Source organism: Vicugna pacos, chromosome 7 (genome assembly GCF_048564905.1).
Source record: "Vicugna pacos chromosome 7, VicPac4, whole genome shotgun sequence".
In the NCBI taxonomy this organism is placed as follows: domain Eukaryota; kingdom Metazoa; phylum Chordata; class Mammalia; order Artiodactyla; family Camelidae; genus Vicugna; species Vicugna pacos.
Window position 1 is genome coordinate 44,864,863 of NC_132993.1, and position 20,926 is coordinate 44,885,788.

At 37.0% G+C, this 20,926-nt stretch overlaps 1 protein-coding gene across 2 annotated transcripts in view; it reads left to right on the forward strand.

Annotated features, from left to right (window-relative positions):
- The first annotated feature begins 3,392 nt into the window (after positions 1–3,392).
- SPMIP4 (sperm microtubule inner protein 4) overlaps positions 3,393–20,926 on the forward strand; it is a 39,431-nt gene continuing 21,897 nt past the window's right edge. The window contains exons 1-3 of one of the 2 annotated variants that reach the window (XM_031674120.2): positions 3,393–3,555; positions 4,180–4,337; positions 14,473–14,649. In XM_031674120.2, the coding sequence (XP_031529980.2) occupies positions 4,204–4,337; positions 14,473–14,649 (311 nt within the window). In that variant the 5' untranslated portion in view covers positions 3,393–3,555; positions 4,180–4,203. The remainder of the gene's footprint in view (positions 3,556–4,179; positions 4,338–14,472; positions 14,650–20,926) is intronic. The other variant, XM_072964811.1, reaches the window with a different exon arrangement.

Sequence of the window (20,926 nt, forward strand, 5' to 3'; positions counted from 1 at the left end):
AACTTTAGTCCAGAGAACATGAGAAATTAAAGGTTTAGCATTTGGATCCTCATAGGGTCTGATTTTTAAAGCAGCAGATTTTAGTAGTTTCAGGAGAGAGAGAGGCAGGGAGAGGCCCAGAGAGAAATGCGAAGTTCAGCGAGAGGATTAGAATGAGGAAACAAGGGTATAGGAGGTGGGGATGGTGCAGAAGGAAGAGGAAGATGGTGCTGAAGACACAGAGAACAGAGGAGAAGAAAAAGAGGCCTCAGAAGCCTTTTTGGATTTTTTTTTCCAATTTTTTGTTTCCCTTGGTAAATTTAGAAATGAAATTTTGTAAAGAGGTGATTTTAGAATTTTGAATGCATTTGGAGGCCTCCAGGTATTAATTAAAATATGCATCCTTTCAGTTTGTTTAATTTTAGAGCCATGATTTTCTATTTAGTTCTGAGAAAAACAACTTTGGAGATGTTGAAAGTTCCCCATAATGACCACTGGACTTTTAAATTATTTTTGGTTAAGTTGGTCCATTTAGTTAAAAATGTGCATAAAAAGAGACCATAGTTTTTGAACATAAAATCAGTCATAGTCCCAGAAGGACCCTCTTGAGAGAATTTAGAGAACTGGGATTTAAAAAAAAAAAAACAAAAACAAACCCAGAGGTTCAGAAAACAAATGAGTACTCGCCAAAAAGTCAAAGCCTTCACAAAAACAAAAACAGATCCCAAATAAGTTAGAGAGCTCAATCAAAAAAAAAGGGAGCTTGAATCTGAGAGAAGACTTACCGAACCAAAAGGAAGTGGCAAGCACAAGAGAATCAAGTATGTACCATGCATGGTTCCAGGGATCATTAGCTCTTCAGGGGTTCATCTCCTTCAGATCCCCCTTCTGACACCAAGTAATGTCAACCTTTAAATAAAAAGGTAACGGTTTAGCCTGCAAAATCAAGTTTATTTGGGAACAGCAGATGAACTGCAATTCAGGATATGGAACTACAGCGAACCAGTTTGGAGACAAAGAAGGCATGTTCTTTTACAGAAGTAAGGAGGAAGTTAGGAGGGGCTATTTGTATGAAAGTTCACTGGGGAGTGAGATTTCGAGTTGTAGCAGTTCTTCATTGGCTGAGTTGCAGCAGTATCTCATTGGCTCAGTTATTTCTAAGCAAGAGGAAAATCTTCCTTCTTCCTGCTATGGTATGTAAATTAAGCTGCAATGAGTAGTACATGTGTGAAAGATCCCCCTCACGGCTTCCTGACTCCATTTTGAGTGAACTTTTCCTTTATTCATTTTCATAGTATGTATATCAAATCATTATGCTGTATACATTAAACATACAGTGCTATATGTCAATTATACCAATAAAACTGGAAAAATAAAAATAAAAATACTCATATCTGCCAAGAAGTACTAAGTTCCTCAAAACGTATTTTACTTATATTTACTTTATTTATGAACAAATGCCACTTGGTTAAAGGTCTCTATAACATCATGTAAAAAGGTTATAAGTCTAATTCATGCTTTACATTATTATATATTTCCTATTCTTTTCTTGATAGTTAAAGGTCTAGCTTTAGTGGTCTGAAATTTTTGTTAACCCAGACACAACATTCTGCACATACATTTTTCTTCACTTCCAAATTTCATCTTCCCTGCTGGAAGGATTACTAGTAATGCAGAAAGCAAACAAATACATTAAGGTAAATGAGGCAGTGAAGAGAAGTCAACATTGTAGGAGAAGTAGAAAGGTGACGTGAGGTTACTGACCCCAGTGGTGGCCATGATATATCTAAGAAATAAAAGCCTAGATTAAAGAGTGTTGGTCAAACAGACCCAATCCTGACATCCCTGAGAATCTTTCAGATGGAGAAGCATCTCCAAAGAGAACAATTGTTTTACAAAGATCTGACAACAAATTTTCACTTGCCTGTAAATTTTACTTGAAAATAACAAAGGTAAAATTAAGTAATTACATTTTCCTACTCTTTACACTCATTTGACCTAAAATAAAATTTCAAACTCGTAAGAACCTAGAGGCTATCACCACATATCCTGGTCAATCAACCTGGAGTTGCCCCTACTTCCCTGGTATCACAACCATCCACCATACATACTAATACGTGGCGAGCGACACAAGCTTCATCAGATATCCCCGATTAAATCTATTACACTCAGTTTTTACCTCTCAGACGAATCAAGCTATGAGAAAGTTGGAATAAAGTCACGCATGGGGGAAAATGTGGCGTATGGAAAGTACTGGGAGGCTAGCTGCATAAAATGGGCTAAGCTGACAAGATAATTTAATGGGGGATCCTGAAAACACTGCAATAGCAAAAAGGTTCAAATGGACTTCTACAAGAAGGAAAAATAAAAGTTAAAAGGAGTCAAAGAGAAAGTCAAACTTCATTTAATTCACAACTTTGTCTCCAGAAAAATCTACTCTTCCAAGATTAGTGGGTAATGACAAGAGTCGGGGAAAGGTGCAGGAACTAAGAAATAGACCAGGAATACAAAATTACCACCTTGCCTACTCCAGTGCACCTTTCTTTCCCACGCATCAGCTAACACTCACCTAGAAGGCATAGCACAAAAGGAACACCCACCAGTGGGCTGAACGGAGCTGTGACACTCCCTCCTGGAGGTGGTCACTCCGGCCCCTACCTTCTGTGTTCGCGGAGACTCAGTTCTAGCCTCTCCCCGAAGAGAAACCTTCCCACATCGGGGTCCTTCCCAGGGACTCGGGTCTCAGCCGTCTCAGAACCTCATGGCCCTGTAGTTGCAGAGACGCAGTTCACACTCGCTTCTCCTAGGAAGGGGGCGGGTAGCTGAGGTAATGGAAGCGGGGCTCGGCCTCTGGAGATTGGGTAGGGCAACCGCAGGTCGACTGTCCGTGTACCATGTCCGCGCCCACACAGGGCAGGAAGAGCCATGGCTCTGACGGGCAGGAATCAGGGGCTGCACTTGATGAGTCTGCGGGGGCCGCCCTGACTAGGCCGTGGGGTCTGGGATTAAGGAACACGGACGAATCGGAGGCTCTCAGCTCACCAGCGTATCCCTGGCCCTGCACTGCTCCACCGCCCAGTCCACAGAGAACGCTGGTGGCGGGAACAGCTCTAGAACCGGAAGCTCTCGAAGGAGAAAAAGACGCGGCCGGCAGGGCGCGCCCGGGGGCGGGGCGGGGCCTAAGGCCTAGGGCAGCAGAAGACTTTTTTTCGCCCCGGAAGTAGACGTTTCGTTCCCTTTCCTCACCTTCCGTCCGATTTCAGTTCTCTCGCAGGCTGGCTTCTTCTGAAACCTTTAGGAGCCGCCTGCCGCCTCCTACTCGCCTCCCAAAGCCTGCCGCCCCGCAAGAATGCATTACCTAGTGCCACGGTCACGGTTGCCGTCACAGGCACCCTCAACCCCACCCCTGGCCTGCCTGCCGACCCTCTCTCCCCTTCACCCGCACCTGCACGCAAGCTCCCCGGGCCGCAGGTGCGGACGGCGGCGGAATTCCACGCCCCGCAGAGGCCCACCAGCTCTGGGGAGGGGAAGGGGAGGCGCGGTCGGTCGCGGACTACTCCCAGGCTGATGTCCCAGGTGCGTCCGAACCCCTTAGGCACAGCTGGGCCGGGCGCTGAGGGAGCGTCCTCGGCTTCCCCCTCCAAGTCCGAGGGAGGGGTGGGTCCGGCTCATGGTGGTGCGCCGCTGATTCTCCACTTTCTACAGAGAATTTCTCGTTCAGAATCCCTGAAGACTTTAGAAGCACAGCTGTTGATTCTGTCGGATGAGGAATCTACCTGCGTTTTTAAAAAGACCAGAGCGGGGGGTCAGCTGTGTTTTCTTGAATAGTTATGGTTAAAATTGAGGCAAGAATTGAATTTTAGTCGATGTCCGCAAGGTGCAGGCCTTGTATGGGCCAACAAGTCATCCACGTCGTGTTCAGACTCTACTTGAGTTCTTTCACTTTGTGGATTTGCTTCCGTTGAAATTCATTTCCACAGAACTGCAGTTTCTATTACTGACATGACCCCTGAGGGTCCACATACAGGCTCTCTGTGAGGAAGTAAGCCCATGATTTCTGTGCAGCATTGTGTTGCACAGAATTAGCAGTACAATTTAGCAGTACAAACCATGTTTCCTGCCTGCCCTGAGGGAGAACAGTGTGATAGTGACCAAGTCAATTGTCTCCTTAATCAAGTGCGTCCGCCTTTTCTTTTGCAGATTGTGCCTTTTTAGCCAAGAAACATGGAGGTAATTCACGGCAGGCCCTACTACTGCAGGGAGCTTGAAGGAGCTGACATCTTGTCAGACACCTTTTACTCTAATGAATTGCACACTCCACTACAAACAGCTGTTCGCCCAACTGCCTCAGAGCTCAGGTAAAACAAAAAATAGAGAAAGCAAACAATTTAAAAGGGTTTTAATATATTAGCTAGAATGTTTCTGTGTATGAGAAAAAGCATATCTGGTTAGGGGCTCTTGTGTTTATCACATCACAGGGAAGGCATAACATGACGATTAACTAAACGTTGAAGTGTCCATGTCTGTTAGGAACTTGATAAGAAGTAAGAAGTGAAAAGTAAGTTGGTGTGTATTTTTAAAAGGCAGGTATCAAATTCATCCACTATATTCTAGAACTCTAGAGTGATCAGTTCCTTCATTTGCAAATTAATGTTTTAATCAAACTTTTTTTATTTCATAAGATGTAGTGTAGTGGTTCCCTGTCATCCTCTAACACCATCTGCTCAAAAATACTCCCAAAATCTGTTATTCATTGTTGCTGTGTAAATTTTTGCTTTACCAAATATTCTGTATCACATTGATTACAGATTGTTTGAAATTGCATCTAACATTTATTGAGCTTTTTCCATATGTTGGCACTGTGCCAAATATTTTGTATGTAATTTTTTAAATATTTACAACAGCCCTATGAGATAAGTACTATTATCCCCATTTTATATATGAAGTACGAGGTATAGAGTAATTTTCTTAAACCTTAGTGCCAGCTTTTCTGTATTGTATTTACTTGATTCATTTTGAGAGAAAAAAAAATCTCAAAACACTTGGATGGTGAAAAATCACCTGTGTGGTTGTTTTCTTGCTTTTTGTTTGTTTTATGATTTCACTTGTTCAGATATCTCTTTTAAGAATTCTTTCTCTTTTAAGAAGATGACTGAAAGGTACAAACTTCCAATCACAAAATAAGTAAGTCATGGGGATGTAATGTACAGCATGGTGACTATAGTTAATAGTACTGCATTATATATTTGAAAGTTGCTAACACAGCAGATCTTAAAAGTTCTCATTACAAGAAAAAAAATTTGTAACTGTATAGTGGTGGATGCTAACTGGACTTGTGATCATTTCACAAAATAAACAAATATTGGATCATTATGTTCTGTATCTGAAACTAATATAATGTTATATGTCAATAATATTTTAATCTTTTTTTAAAATTCTTTCTTTAAGAAATCAGACAAGAAGTCAGCTAGCTTCAGTTTAAATACTCCCAAAATGCGACATCATTACCACACAAGCAGTCCATTCCATTTTTTAATGCTCCTGATTGTTGGATAATTTTCTTTCTACTCAAAAACTTTTCCTCCTTCCATCTGCTGACCCTAGTTTTTCCCTCTACAGCAATTCAAAATAAGAATAATTCATAATCTCCATGCTAGCAGCCCTCCAAGAGTTTGAAGATTCTTGTGGCTCTGAGTTCTCCTTGCCAGATGAAACACTGGTTCTGAACAGACTTTACTCTTTTTTCTTCTTGCATCCAGGCTTTCACCATCTTGATCAGACTTCCATGGAATTTGTAAACATACTCTTTATATGAAAAAATAAAAATCAATCTTTTTTCTTTAATTATAAAACTAACACTTATCTCCTTATAAATACTTTAGACATCATGGAAATCCATAAAGAAAACAAATTTTCCATTTTTACAACAGAAGGAAAAATTATGAAATTAAAGCACAAGTTATTCATGTATGACTGAAAAATTGTGCTGTACACCAGATATTGACACAACATTGTAAACTGACTATAACTCAGTTTTTTTAAAAAGTGGAAAAAAAAAAAACACACAAGGAAGAAAACCTCTGTACTTCCTTTTTCCAGAAACAGTAACCATTGTTAACATCTCCATATGTGTCCTCTCCACTTTTTGTTTTAAATTTGAAGATCATATTCAACATATTTTTTGCAAACTGCTATTTTTACTTAATGAAAAGAAATATTTTCATATTTGTGGAAAAGAGAGCTCAGCTCCTTTCAGCTGACTCAGTCCTTGCTGCACCTCCTCTTCTACTGTTACCTGATTCCCACAAGCGGCTGTCAGCCCTAAATTCCTACTCAGCTCCAAGGACCATCTGATTAGGCAGGGCTTCCCTGCCTGGAGTCAGAGGAAACCCTTAGCAGATTGTATGTGATCTGGGGGTTAGCAGTTGTCTCTGGCTCAAAAGCAGCAATGTAAGGGTTTATATTTGACCAAAAAGGATCTGAGTAGAAATTTAGGGCTGTCATATCTGGTGGAATTCATTATTCCATGAAAAGCATTCATATAAGGCACTTCACTGAAATTTTAATCCCTCTTCCTAAATAGTCATATGGTTGATTAGTAATTGGCTCCAAAACACTTTAAATGGCATGAAGTTTAAACAAAACATCTTTGAGAAAATACTGCTTTTCATTAACTATAAAATTAAATACAGCATATGTTCAGTCACCTATAAGCTTTAATAAGATATTATTTGAAGCAATATCTGGGTACAACCATGTTCCTAGCTCCTAATAAATAAAATTTGCTTTTCCTTTTATTCCATGTGAATTCTTTCCTTTCATAGTCCCTAGATGGGGAAGCCAGGATGATCATGTATTCTCAATCCCTCCTTTTAATGACATTTTGAAAAGCAGCTGGGCAGCCTGCAAAAATAGAAGTTCCTTTTCCTGTCAATGGTATTCCTCTGAACTGCTCTGGAAAGTGTCCTCAGGATAGTATTGGTAACTCTCCTCTATCAGAGCTAAGGCTTACTTCTTCAGACCAGGTTCAGGGTCTGTGGCTCCCAACTCAAACCTCAAGATATCTCAAAAACAAAACAATGAAAAACGAAAAGCTCCTGGCTTTTAGGGATTACCCTTCATAATGGTAAGGATGAACATAAGTCCTAGCATATGTTACCTCTCAGCAGCTTAATTTTCTAAACATGGATGTACTTAAAAGGATGCCTTTTTAAAGTACTATAATGCATTTTGAACTAACTTGACAATTTAAACAGAGATGGAAAATGATTTCCTCACATCCACCTACTTTTTTTCTTTCCAGAATAGGCAACATAGTCTAAGTCCACTGTTACCCAGCATTGGTCAGTCAGCCAGGTACATCAAAATCACTTGAGGAGTGTTCTGAAAATGCAAGTTCCTGGGCTCTGTCTGTAGATATTCTAGCTCACTAGGTCTGGGATGGGTCCAGGCAATCTGCATTTTAAAAGTTTTTCAGCTTATTTTGAGAACCACTGCGCTAGCAGAAAGCACTGAAAACAGTAAGAAAACCAAGATTATGGTTCTGGCTTGCCCATTGACCAAGGGTGAGTTAATGTTTACACTTCAGTTACTTTCTTCACTGGTATATTTTGGAACAACTATATTAGTCAGTATTATGTATAATTAATTGATCTCCTTTAAAATATTAATAAATGGTGGTGTTCTTTTGTATTTCTTCCATTGAAAACTTAAGAACGGCAGGCACAGATATTCAAAATCACAGATTCCTGCCTCCTTTTTCCATTCAATTGACATCTTACCTCTAGCAAGTTTCCTAGCTCATTAATAAAACAAACATGTCAATTAAGGAAGTGCCTTGAGAATAGCTTAAGATTTAATTATAAATTCTCATTTTGTTTCTGGGTTCATTCCATTGCCTTCTGATTCTCAAAAACATTTTTTTTGACTGTTAGCTATCTGTCAACTAAGAATGAGAGTATGTTTGTTCTGAGATTTCCTTTAGTCATGTCTTCTAATAATTACTGGCTAAATTCAACCCCCCTAAGTCAAAATTCTGTAAAGTGACTCTAAAGTGAGATATTAGTTCATCCATAGGGAACATATCTTTCTCAAAAATAAACACTTAATTTTATGTGACTACAGATTGCAGCACTAACAACTTATTATTTGCTTTGTTATGGAGCCATGTATTAGTTAAGCTTTAAAATTATTTAATCCTAAAATTTCAATATTTATTTTGTTAGTTCCATCTATAAATGCTGCTAGTATTAAAGCTAAGGAAGGAACTGTGAAACCCTAAAATAAAAGAGAAATATGACTTTTCTTTTGCTTTACCTTTTATTTTAAATGGTTTCCTGCAACTTACTGGCTTCAAATAAATGCCAGCCCAAATGATTGATTAACATATTCTACTGGCTCATCTTCCTAGGACAGTGTAATATATGAGGGTCAGATGCTGAGAAATTGACTCATCTAATTTAAATGTAACTTTTAAAAACTTAGATATTAAAGCTTAGGTTGTCATTAATCAAATGTGTTTAAATATTTTTCACTTGTCATGCCCCCCAAATTGTGTCTGTTGATCATAGCCATAGATCATACCTCAGAGAGCTGAGAGCCGAATGCCTACATCCGTTCTACAGCACCCAAGTCAGTGGTCACCAGATTCTTCTAGTGCAGGGGTTGGCAAACTTCTGTAAAGAACCAGATAGTAAATATTTCAGGCTTTACAGTCTCTGTCAAACTATTCAACTCTGCCGTTACAGGGTGAAAAAGCCATAGACAATAACCAGTATACAAATAAATGGTCATTACTGCATTCCAATGAAATTTTTCTTACAAAAATGGCAATAGGTAGATTTCGCCTATGGGCCATAGTTTGCCAACCCCTATCTAGTGACTTTATGAGATAATGCATTCCAATTATAAGATAATCACAAGTATTAGTTCTTCATTCCATTCAAAAATGAAATTGCCAGAAATGGCACTGCCCTAAGGGCAAAAGTGGCTTCTGTGCTTGTTTACCTCTTTGAATTCCTATTTTTCCTCTTATGGAGCCCTGGTATCCCTTTCTGTCTTGTTAACAATGAGTTGCTTTTAAGAAGGTGCTTTTCTTTCCCCTGCCCCCAGCATTTTGTTTTGTTCTGTTTTGTGTTCTCTAGGCAAATTAAAACAGTCTAATAGAAACAGAATTCAACTTCTCCAGTAAAATTAAACCCAAAGTACTATTGGTTCCCTTTCTAAGATTTTCATATCATTGTATGTAGGAAAACGACCTAGTCAATAAATATTTGTTGAGCACCATATATTTGCAGGGCACTATGCTATATCCTGGGGATTCTGTGGTGACTGTGTCAGAGTCCTTGTCTACAGTGACATGTCATCTTTTTGCTATGCTGTGGAAATTGTGATGAATGGATGTTCTTTGTTCTCTTGAACATTGTACTGTTCATTTCTTGATGATAGTCTACTGGTTGATTATAAAAGGATATAACTTATGAACAGCCAGGTGGAAGAGATGCATAAGGCAAGGTATGTAGGATGAGGCACAGAACTTCCATGCTCTCTGAAGACACTGCTCTCCACCCATCTCCACGTGTTCACCAACCTCAAAACTCCTTTCTCAGCATTTTTAGTTGTTTTCGGTGGGACGGTTAGTCCAAATAATCCAGACTGCCATTACTGGAAATTGGAAGACATTAAATCCTTCCTACTTAGGACACAGAGCTTTAGCCCGATATTTTTAAGAGTTTTGTGATCTTAGACTTGGCAGTGTATTCTTAGATAAGACACCAAAAATGAGCAACAAAAGAAAAAATAAATTAATTGGACTTTATCAAAATAAAAAACTTGTGCTTCAAAGGACACTGTCAAGAAAATAAAACGCAACATACAAAATAGGAGAAAATGTTTGCAAATCATATATCTGATAAGGGACTTATGTCTAGAATATAAAAGAATTCTTATGCCTCAATAATAAAAAGACAACCCCAATTTTTATTTTAACAGCATTTTCTTTTTTTAATTGAAAAAAGATGTACACTTTCTAATGTACAGCATAATGTTCCAGTCATACATATGTACATACATATATTCCTTTTCATATTCTTTTTCATTATAGGCTACCACAAGATATTGAACACAGTTCCCTACACTGCACAGTAGAAACTTGTTGTTTATCTATTTTATATATAGTAGTTAGTATCTGCAAATCTCAAACTCCCAGTTTATCCCTTCCCATTCTCTTTCCCCCTGGTAACTGTAAGTTTGTTTTCTATGTCTGTGAGCCTGTTTCTGTTTTGTAAATAAGTTCATTTGTGGTTTTTTTTTTTTTTTCAGATTCCACATATGAGTGATATATGGTATTTTTTTTTCCTCTTTCTGGCTTGCTTCACTTAGAATGATGATCTCCAGATCCATCCATGTTGCTGTAAATGGCATTATTTTACTCTTTTTTATGACTGAATAGTATTTCATTATATAAATATACCACAACTTCTTTATCCAGTCATCTATCCATGGACATTTAGGTTATTTCCGTGTCTTGGCCATTGTAAATAGTGCTGCAGTGAACATTGGGTGCACGTATCTTTGCAAATTAGAATTCCCTCCAGGTATATGCCCAGGAGTAGGATTGCTGGATCATATGATAGGTCTATTTTTTAGTTTTCTGAGGAATCTCCATACTGTTTTCCACAATGGCTGCACTAAACTATATCCCTACCAACAATGTAGAAATGTTCCCTTTCTCCACACCCTCTCCAGCATTCATCATTTGTGGACTTTTTAATGATGGACATTCTGACTGGTGTGAGGTGATACTTCATTGTAGTTTTGATTTGCATTTCTCTGATAATTAGTGACATTGAGCATTTTTTCATGTGCCTATTGGCCATTTGTATGTCTTCATTGGAGAATTGCTTGTTTAGGTTTTCTGCCCGTTTTTAGATTGGGCTGTGTTTTTTTTGTTGTTGTTATTAAGTTGTATGGGCTGTTTATATATTCTGGAAATTAAACTCTTTTCAGTCACGTCATTTGTAAATATTTTCTCCCATTCTGTAGGTTGTCTTTTTATTTTGCTTATGGTTTCCTTTGCTATGCAAAAGCTCATAAGTTCAATTAGGTCCCATTTGTTCATTTCTGCTTTTATTTCTATTGCCTTGGTAGACTGCCCTAGGAGAACATTGCTAAGATCTATGTCATGAACTGTTTTGCCTGTGTTTTCTCCTAGGAAGTTTACAGTGTTTTGTCTCATGTTTAAGTCTTTAAGCCACTTTGAGTTTATTTTTGTGTATGGTGTGAAGGTGTTTCCCACTTCCTTGATTTACATGTGGCTGCTCAGTTTTCCCAACACCACTCTGCAGAGACTTTCTTTTCTCCGTTGTATATTCTTTCCTCCTTTGTTGAAGATTAATTGATCGTAAATGTGTGGGTTAACTTCTGGGCTCTCCATTCTGCTCCACTGATCCATATGTCTGTTTTTGTACCAATACCATGCTGTTTTTGTTACTGTAGCTCTGCAGCACTGTTTGAAATCGGAGAGGGTCCATTCCAGCTTCATTCTTTTTCTTCAGTGTCACTTTGGCAATTTTAGGTCTTTCATGATTCCATATAAATTTTAGGATTATTTGTTCTAGTTCTATTTCTGTGAAAATGTCATGGGTAATTTGATTGGGATGGCATTAAATCTGTAGATTGCCTTGGGCAGTATGGCTATATTAACAATATTAATTCTTCTGATCCAAGAGCATAGGATATCGTCCCATTTCTTTAAGTTATCTTTAATTTCCTTAATCAATGTTTTGTATTTCTCTGTGATAAATCTTTCACCTCCTTGGTCAGATTTATTCCTAAGTATTTTATTGTTTTGAATGCGATTTTAAAGGGAATTGTTTCTTTACTCTTTTTCTGATATTTCATTGTTAGTGTAAAGAAATGCAACTGATTTTTGTATGTTAATCTTGTATCGTGCTACCATGCCGAATTCTTTTATCAGCTCTAGTAGTTTTTATGTGGAGCCTTTAGGGTTTTCTATATATAATATCATGCCATACACATATAGTGACAGTTTTACCTCTTCTCTTCCAATTTGGATCCCTTTTATTTCTTTTTCTTGCCTGATTTCTGTGGCTAGGACTTCCAAGACTATGTTGAATAGAAGTGGTGAGAGTGGGCATCCTTGTCTTGTTACAGATTTTAGTGGGAAGGCTTTCAGATTTTCACTGTTAAGTATTATGCTGGGTGTGGGTTTGTCATAAGTAGCTTTTATTATGTTGAGATATGTTCCCTCTATACCCACTTTGGTAAGAGTTATTTATCATCCATGGGTGTAGGATTTTATCAAATGCCTTTTCTGCATCTCTTGAGATGATTATGTGATTTTTGTCCTTTCTTTTGTTGATAACAGTGTTCACACTGATTGATTTGCATCTGTTGAACCATCTGGTGTCCCATGGATGATCCAACTTGATCATGGTGCATGATCTTTTTTATATGTTGCTGGATTCTGTCTGCTGATATTTTATTGAGGATTTTTGTATCTATGTTCATCAATGATATTTGCCTATAATTTTCTTTTTTGGTAGTGTGTTTGTCTGGTTTTGGTATCAGGGTGATGGTGGCTTCATAGAATGAGTTTGGGAATATTCCCTCTTCAGTCTTTTGGAAGAATTTGAGAAGATTGGTATGAGTTCTTCTTTATAAGTTTGATAGAATTCCTCAGTGAAGCCATCTGGTCCAGGACTTTCGTTTCAGGGAGGTTTTTTTATTGCTGATTCTATTTCACTTCTAGTGGTCAGTCTGTTCAAATCTATTTCTCTTGATTCAGTTTTGGTGGACTGTATGTTTCTAGAAACTTGTCCATTTCTTCTAGGTTGTCCAATTTGTTGCCTTACAGTTGTTCATAGTATTCTCTTATGGTTTTTTGTTTTTCTGTGGTGTTGGTTATAATTTCCACATTTTCATTTATTGTTCTGTTTATTTATGTCTTCTTTCCTTCTTGGTGAGCCTGGCCAGAGGTTTGTCAATTTTGTTTACTCTTTCAAAAAAACAGCTCTTGGTTTGATTGATTTTTTCCTACTGTTTTGTAAATCTCTATTTTGTTTATTTCCTCTCTGATCTTTATTCTTTCTTTCCCTCTGCTGACTTGAGGTTTTGTTTGTTCTTTTTCTAATTCTTTAAGGTGGTAGGTTAGGTTGTTTATTTGAGATTGTTCTTGTTTTTTAAGGAAGCCCTGTATGAAGTGAACTTCCTTCTTAGGACTGCTTTTGCTGCATCCCATAGATTTTGTGTGGTTGTGTTTTCATTGTCATTCGTCTCAAGCTATTTTTTAATTTCTTTTTTGATTTCATTGTTGACCCATTGGTTCTTTAGTAGCATGTTGTTTAGTCTCCATGCAGTCATTTTTTTCTTGTTTGTTTTTCTACGGTGATTTCTGGTTTTATACCTTCATAGTCAGAAAAGATGCTTGAAGTAATTTCTGTCCTCTTAAATTTGTTGGAGCTTCTTTTGTGTTCGAGTATGTGGTCTATCCTAGACAATGTTCAGTGCACACTTGAAAAGAATGTATATTCTGTTTTGGGGGGCATATAATGTCCTAAAAATATCAACCAAGTCCAACTGTTCTATTGTGTCATTTAGTATCTCTGTTGCTTATTGATTTTATGTCTGGAAGATCTGTCCAATGATGTAAGTGGGGTGTTAAAGTCTCCAATATTATTATGTCCTCATCAATTTCTCCATTTATATCTGTTAGTATTTTGTTTTATATTATTTAGGTGCTCCTATATTGGATGCATATATGTCCACAAGTGAGACAACCCAATAATTAAAATGGCAAAGGACCTGAATAGACATTTTTCTAAAGATGATATACAAATGGCCAATAAGCACAGGAAAAGATGCTCAACATCATTCATTAGTCATTAAGGAAATGCAAATCAAAACCATAATGCAATACCACTTAACACCTTCTAGAATGGCTATGACTTTAAAAAATAATCATATTAACAAGTGTTAGCAAGAGTGTGAAGAAATTGGAACCTTTGTACATTGCTGGTGGGAATGTAAATTGATGCAGCCACTGTGGAAAACAGTTTGACTGTACTTCAAAAAGTTAAAACTACAGGGATTTTAGTTGTTTGTCTTGGTCCATTCACACTGCTTTGAAAAAATACCACAGACTGGGTAGCTTATATCTAACAAACATTTATTTCTCATAGTCCTGGAGGCTGAAAGTCCAGGATCACAGCACCAGTACAGTTGTGTTCCTGTAAGGGCCCTCTTCCTGGTTCATAGCCAGCACCTTCTCGCTGTATCCTCACATGGTGGAAGGGGCGAGCAGGATCTCTGGAGTCTCTCTTATAAGAGCATTCATCTCATTCATGAAGGCTTCTCCTTCTTACACCATCACATCTGGCATTAGGATTTAAATGTATGAATTTGGAGGGATGCAAGCATTCAGACCATAGCATTCCATGCTGAAGCTATTTCAAGAGTCTCTTTTTTTCACAGATATCAGGAGTTAAGGGAGTCGCTCCAACGATGTAGGCTCCCCTGGGGCACTGAAAGGGAATATGGTGGGGTGATACCCATTTCACTTCCTGAGGAACACAGGCCAAAATGTGAACCTCCTCGTGTCATGGGCAAAGGACATCAGCATTATGGATTTGGCGGAGAAACCTGGGCAAGGTAAATAAACTTTCCACCCCTCACATAGAGGTCTTTATTATTCAGTTCTATTTCTATTATGCGTCTTTTGTTAACTTAAATCTATTTCCAAACTTATTTCTCTTACTATTTATGAAAGGACACAGATAGGAAAACTAATTATATAATTTCTAATTATCAAGCCAGTAAAAAAAATATGCTATAGGTGTTTTTGCTTTCTTTAAAGATGTTTAAGTGTGTGATCAGAAATGTTGATTCATTTAATTCCCCTGCTAATCACATTCTACCTAAACCTAAATGGGAATGTTCTGAGAGAGATTAAATTAATTTTTTTGCTTGAGCAAATAGCTGGCCTAATTTGTACCAATGTTCCTGATTTTTGGAAATTTTTATTTCTAATTTGTTTATCAGTCTATAGTCATCAAAGTCTATTGGGCACTATTTTCAAGTATTAAAATATTTCAGTTGTCATTTATAAACCTTAAACCTACTCTTTCAGTAACTTTATTCAAAATACAGGTTAAATCTGAAGAGAAGGCAAAAAAAAATTTTGAGCAGCAAATTAAATGCCACATTAACTATTTACTAAAAGGCATGAAATTTACTCAAAGCAAAATCCATCAGACCTCATACAGAGCCTACTTACTACTGCTTTATATAACTACTGCTTTATATAACAAGCTAGTTTACTAACAATCTAGCTAACTTTTTCTAGTTTTTTGTCCTAAAGTAGTTCAAAGAAATAAATCAGGAAAGACAAGCTGCAGCTAGAGAGAAAATCAGTTACAATACAATCATGCAGCAGCCTTATGAAAGCCTCTGTGAAGCAATGAAAAGCAGACAAATGAAAAGGCCTCTCAGTCCAACTGGAAAGATGCAAGTATCAACACATTATAGATAGTGAGGACCTCGAGTTCACTAATTCATCCAGCAGATTTGTGTAAGCCCCACTCTAATGGAACTTACTTTCTAATATAGTACAAACTTATAATATCTTTGTAAACTGGATGTTGCTATCCTGGTTTTACAATAAATAGAGATCCAAGAGACTCTACCTTTCCTTGGGTCAGACAGTTATGAAGTTTCAGAACAAGGATTTGAGTCCAGGTCTATTTGACTCAAAGCCCATGTTCTTTTCATCTGTTCATTCATTCATTTACTCTAGCTATTCCTTTGTCTATTCAGTAATTTGAATATAGCAAACATTGTTCTAGAGATTAGTGGTATAGTTCCTTATGGAGTTTACAGCTCTGGTCCCCGAAACTTGTATATTAAAAAATGCACAATATTCTAAAAGAATTAGAAGTATACTCACAGAATTCCAGTGTATAAAGAAGAAAACCAAAGACTAGCTTCTTAAAGAAAATCTAGCTTGAAGTGAGAGGTTTCTGTTAGTGTCTTACTTAATGCAGCTCTAGGACACTGGAAGAGGAAATGTTTATTCCAATTAGAATGTCAGCCATCCCTAACTCAAAAATAGAATTTAGTGTATTCCAGTCTCTTCACACTCTTTTATGTTAAATGTTATCATTCTGACATATTTATCTCTTAAAAATATATTTAAGGCAAAATCTAAATATCTTCTGATACAATACAAATCACTTGGCAAACAGCTACAGAATAGGTTTTATCTTATTTCCCAACAAGAAATAACTTCTATCATAATATTTTTCTTTCTCCCCCAAGAAGAACCTTTTAAACCAAAGAACAGAATATTTTCCAGCTCTTTAAGCCTCATCTGGCCCATGTAAAAGCTTGTTCTCATAACCACATCCTACCACATTCCCTGGAGGAGATTTTTGGAGAGGTGTTGTGGTGCCACACTCAACCCACTCCCTGAGGGAACAGAATCACTCCTTTGCCTCATCAACCCTCCAGTGATATGACTTTGGAAATTGAAAGTTTTACTCCTTAGGAAAATGTCTAGGTGAGACGTCCTACAGTATGTCATCTGAATTTAAGAAGTTAAAAAAGCATGGCTTACTAAAGGAAATATAATTGTATATGTATTTATATATGTATATTCCAATGCAATGTCAGCATCACGTTGTGTGGGAAATCACTGTCCCTTTGATGCTTTTTGACATAACTAAGTAAAACTGCTTTAAAGGAACATTAGCAATATCTACTTAAGCAGAATTTGCAAGGTTTAGACATTCTAAATGAAGTCATAATTCATCTAATTCAGCATCCATTCACTAGAAGAATGAAATCACAAAGTAATGAAAATTTATAACTTAGTTTTCACTTCCATAGAGACTTGTTTTTATAAATTTGGTGAAGTAGCATAATTTTTACTTTGTCTAAGAAAAAGGGGAAATGGATTCTTCCTGTAACATACTGTCAAATGTTAAAAGGCTGTAAAGTAGATCTATAGAACTCTGTGAACTAATGAATACTCTGAAATTCCTGGTAACTGGTACTGTTTATTAATGATGATAGTAGTGGTAGTAGTAGTAGCAGTAGCAGTAGCCATAATAATACTTGAAGATTAATATGGCCATATGAAGCAAAATCACAAAATATCCCTTCCCTATTGCTTAAAAAAATGAAACAAATACAAAATTTACCAGCAGCCCCTAAATAAGAAAATGAGAACGACTTTATGCCACTAATTTTAATGTGCCAAGGAAAGAAAATCTATGTAGTTTATTCTAGTCCCAAACTAAATGTTTCTCAAAATGGCATTTGGGGCATTTTTGTCCCAAGTTTTGAAAGATATTTTAGCATCTCTGGCCCCTTACCTATCAATACCAGTAGCATCTTGCATTCATTGTGGCAACCAAAATAAAACCACCCACACTTATTTCCAAACTCTCCCTGAAAGTGTTGGGGGTACAGGGGGAAGCCAAACTAGTGGGTGAGAGGCATTATACCTGACCCCACCCCTGTATTCCAAATGCATATTGAGGCAAGGTGAGTCTACAAAATCCTGCTAATTCTTCAATTTGGGGAGAAGAGTAAAAGATTAAATAGGTAACAATATTAGAAAAGAAAAAAAGCCTCAAGAGTTGAAGCTTCTGTTTCGAAACAGCAAGATCTCAAGAGAAACGAAGTTCTGCAGAACATGTGCTCTTCCAGAATGCTGTGTTGACTTCAGGGAATGAGCAGAAGCACATGGGTTATGGGTACTTCCCTACTGGAAGGAGTGCTCCCTGTAGAGGACGTTAATGGAATCTTAGACAGTAGTACCCAAGATGCCCAGGCTCTATCTGAGCCCTTCCTCTCTGCGACCTCCATCTCATCAGACCGAAGACAAAAGAAGGAATAGTACTCAGTCATCAAGCTTGTAGCACAGACAGAAAAGCGAACTCATTTCAGATGACAGAATCAAGGACAATTCACCCACACTATATCATAGCAGATAGCTGGGATAGAGCTTCCCAATTAAACACATGTAATTTGAGGACAAATGGCAAAGCAACTTTGTAATCCAGAAAGGGAAAAGAAAAAATATGACATATAAAAAAACCCACACATGAAGAAACCAGTCTGGAAAACAACATAGCCCAGGAAACAAAAATAGACTCCCTATAAAAGGATGAAATAAGTATGTGACTCTAATAAAAGACAAGATGCTTAGACAATAGAATATTATACAAGGAGTGATCACATAGATTAAAAAAATGAGAAAACTCAACGTGTTGTCCATGGACCAGCAACATCAGCATCACCTAGGCAATGGTGAAGGCAAACTCTTGGACCCTACCCCAGGTTTACTGAAACAGAATCTGCATGTTCATAAAATCCCTCAGCTAATTCTAATATGCAGCAAAGCTTGACAACCATCGCTCCAGTATAAGAAAATGCAACACTTTTTCATTCAAATGAAAATGCACTCACCTCCCCAAAGTCTCATTAATTCCTGCATCCAGTTCCAAGTCTAGGATCGCTGGTGATGGTCACTCCTCTCCATTTCAGTCATAATCCTGTCCCAGTAGTTTATATTTGTGCGTTTAATAAAGTAAACCATCACCAGCACACCCTATATGAAATAATAAGGAAAAGGGAGAGGAGAAAAAGAAAATTAGTTAATATATATATAAAATATACAGGACACAGCAAGGAAGGAAATATGGGAAGTGAGTAGAGTCCTCCTTTCTATAGCTGGTCATGAGGCTATTGTTGGTGTTATCATTTCCTTCCTCCACTACCCACTTCAAGTTCCCCTGCCCTCAGCCCTCATCTGAGGAGTTCATTACCTGGTAGGACGTACCCAAATTTTGTTCATGGGAGATCTAAGCTCTTAATGGCTTTGCCTTTCTGAGGCTACTACACGGTTATTCTATTAACCTTATGCCACTGGAAGCAATGCTAGGAGATGTCCAAAAGATGCTTCAGGTTCTAGAAATACTCCCTTCCCTCACTGTGGTGTAGCAGCAGTCCTCTTGACCTTGACATTTAGAATCAATCATCCCAGCCACTTGGTATAATCCTTCTTGTCTGTTTTCTCCAGAATCATAAGGAGCCTCAAATTACAACATCCTCAGTTGAACATGTACCTATGGAAAAGATATGGTATCATTTTGTTTATGTGTGGAATCATTTGATATGTAGTATTAGGAAACTTGGTTCTGTTTCTGTCTTTGCAATCTAAAGATCGTAAATACAAATCTATCTTGTTCTTTTTAATTTGTCATAACATTCCACAATATGGATACATCAGATTACTTAGCCATTGTATTTCTTTCTTTTTCTTTTCTTTTCTTTTTTTTTTTGTATTAACTAAATATAATGAATATCCTTGCACAGGCCTCCTTAAGCCCAATACATAAATATTTCTCTAGGGAAAGTCCTAAGTGGAATTTATGGGTCACAATATATAAATATTTTTAAAATCTTTATTAGGGTATGGTTCCTGTACAGTAAACTGCACATATCTCAGATGTACACTTTGATGAATTTTGATAGATGTATACACCCATGAAACCACTACCACAATCAAGATAGCTAACATTTCCATCACTCCCCAAGAAGTGCAGTTTTCAAATTCCCAATTTATCCTTTCCCTCCTAATAACTGTAAGTTTGTTCTCTATGTCTATGAGTCTGTTTCTTTTTTGTAGATAGGTTCATTTGTGTCTTATTTTTAGATTCCACATATAAATGATATCATATGGCATTTTTCTTTCTCTTTCTGGCTTACGTCACTTAGAATGACAGTCTTCAAGTCCATCCATGTTGCTGCAAATGACATTTTTATGGCTGAGTAATATTCCATTGTATATATCACATGTTTATTCAGTCATCTGTCAATGGACATTTGGATTGTTTCCATATCTTGGCTATTGTAAATAGTGCTACTATGAACATTGAGGTACATTGGGAACATGTGTCTTTTTTAATTATATTTTTCTCCGGATATATGCCCAGGAGTGGGACTGCTGGATCATATAGTAAGTCTATTTTTAGTTTTTTTAATGAAACTCCATCCTGTCCTGCATAGTGACTGCACCAATTTACATTCCCGCTAACAGTGTAGGGGGGTTCCTTTTTCTCCACACCTTCTCCAGCATTTATCATTTGTAGACTTTTTAATCATGGCCGTTCTGACTGGTGTGAGGTAATATCTAGTTGTAGTTTTGATTTGCATTTCTATACAATTCTTGAATTTTTTAAATTTTAGTAGATACAGCCCAAGTACTTTATATTCTCATGGTAGTGTCTAAAAGTATCCACTTTGCCATACTCTTAGCGAACTGTGTTATATTATCAAACTGTACAATTTTTCCCCATCTAATTAATATAAAGGTTATCATCATTATCAGAATGCATTTCTCTGGTTAGGTTGAGTACTTTTTCCTTATGCTCATGTTTTCTTATGTATGACCATTTATATTTCCTTTTATGTTCTTACTCTTCACCCATTTTTGTTGCTTGTCTTTTAGCTGTAGATCCCTAGTAGATCTTTATGTTCTGGATATTAATCCTTTATGTATCTTTATTGTAAGTATTTCTTCCAATCTTTGTTTTATTTGAGCTTTTTTATCCTGTCCTGTCTTCAGAAGTTTTACATTTGATGTTATCAAATTTCCTTTTGGTTTTTGACTTTTTTTAAATCTTATTTAATATATTTTCTCTATCACTAAGAGAAAACATATTTTTGTATATTTTCCCTTAATATTTGTATGCTTTCCCCAATTTTTTAGATTTTTAATCCATCTGAATTATCTTTATAAATAATATGAAATAAGTCTTTTTCCCAAGTAGCTAGTTTCTCCTGCATTGTTTATTGAAAAGCAAACCTTCTCCCACTAATTTAAAACTTTTTCATATATTGAATTACCATTTATACATGG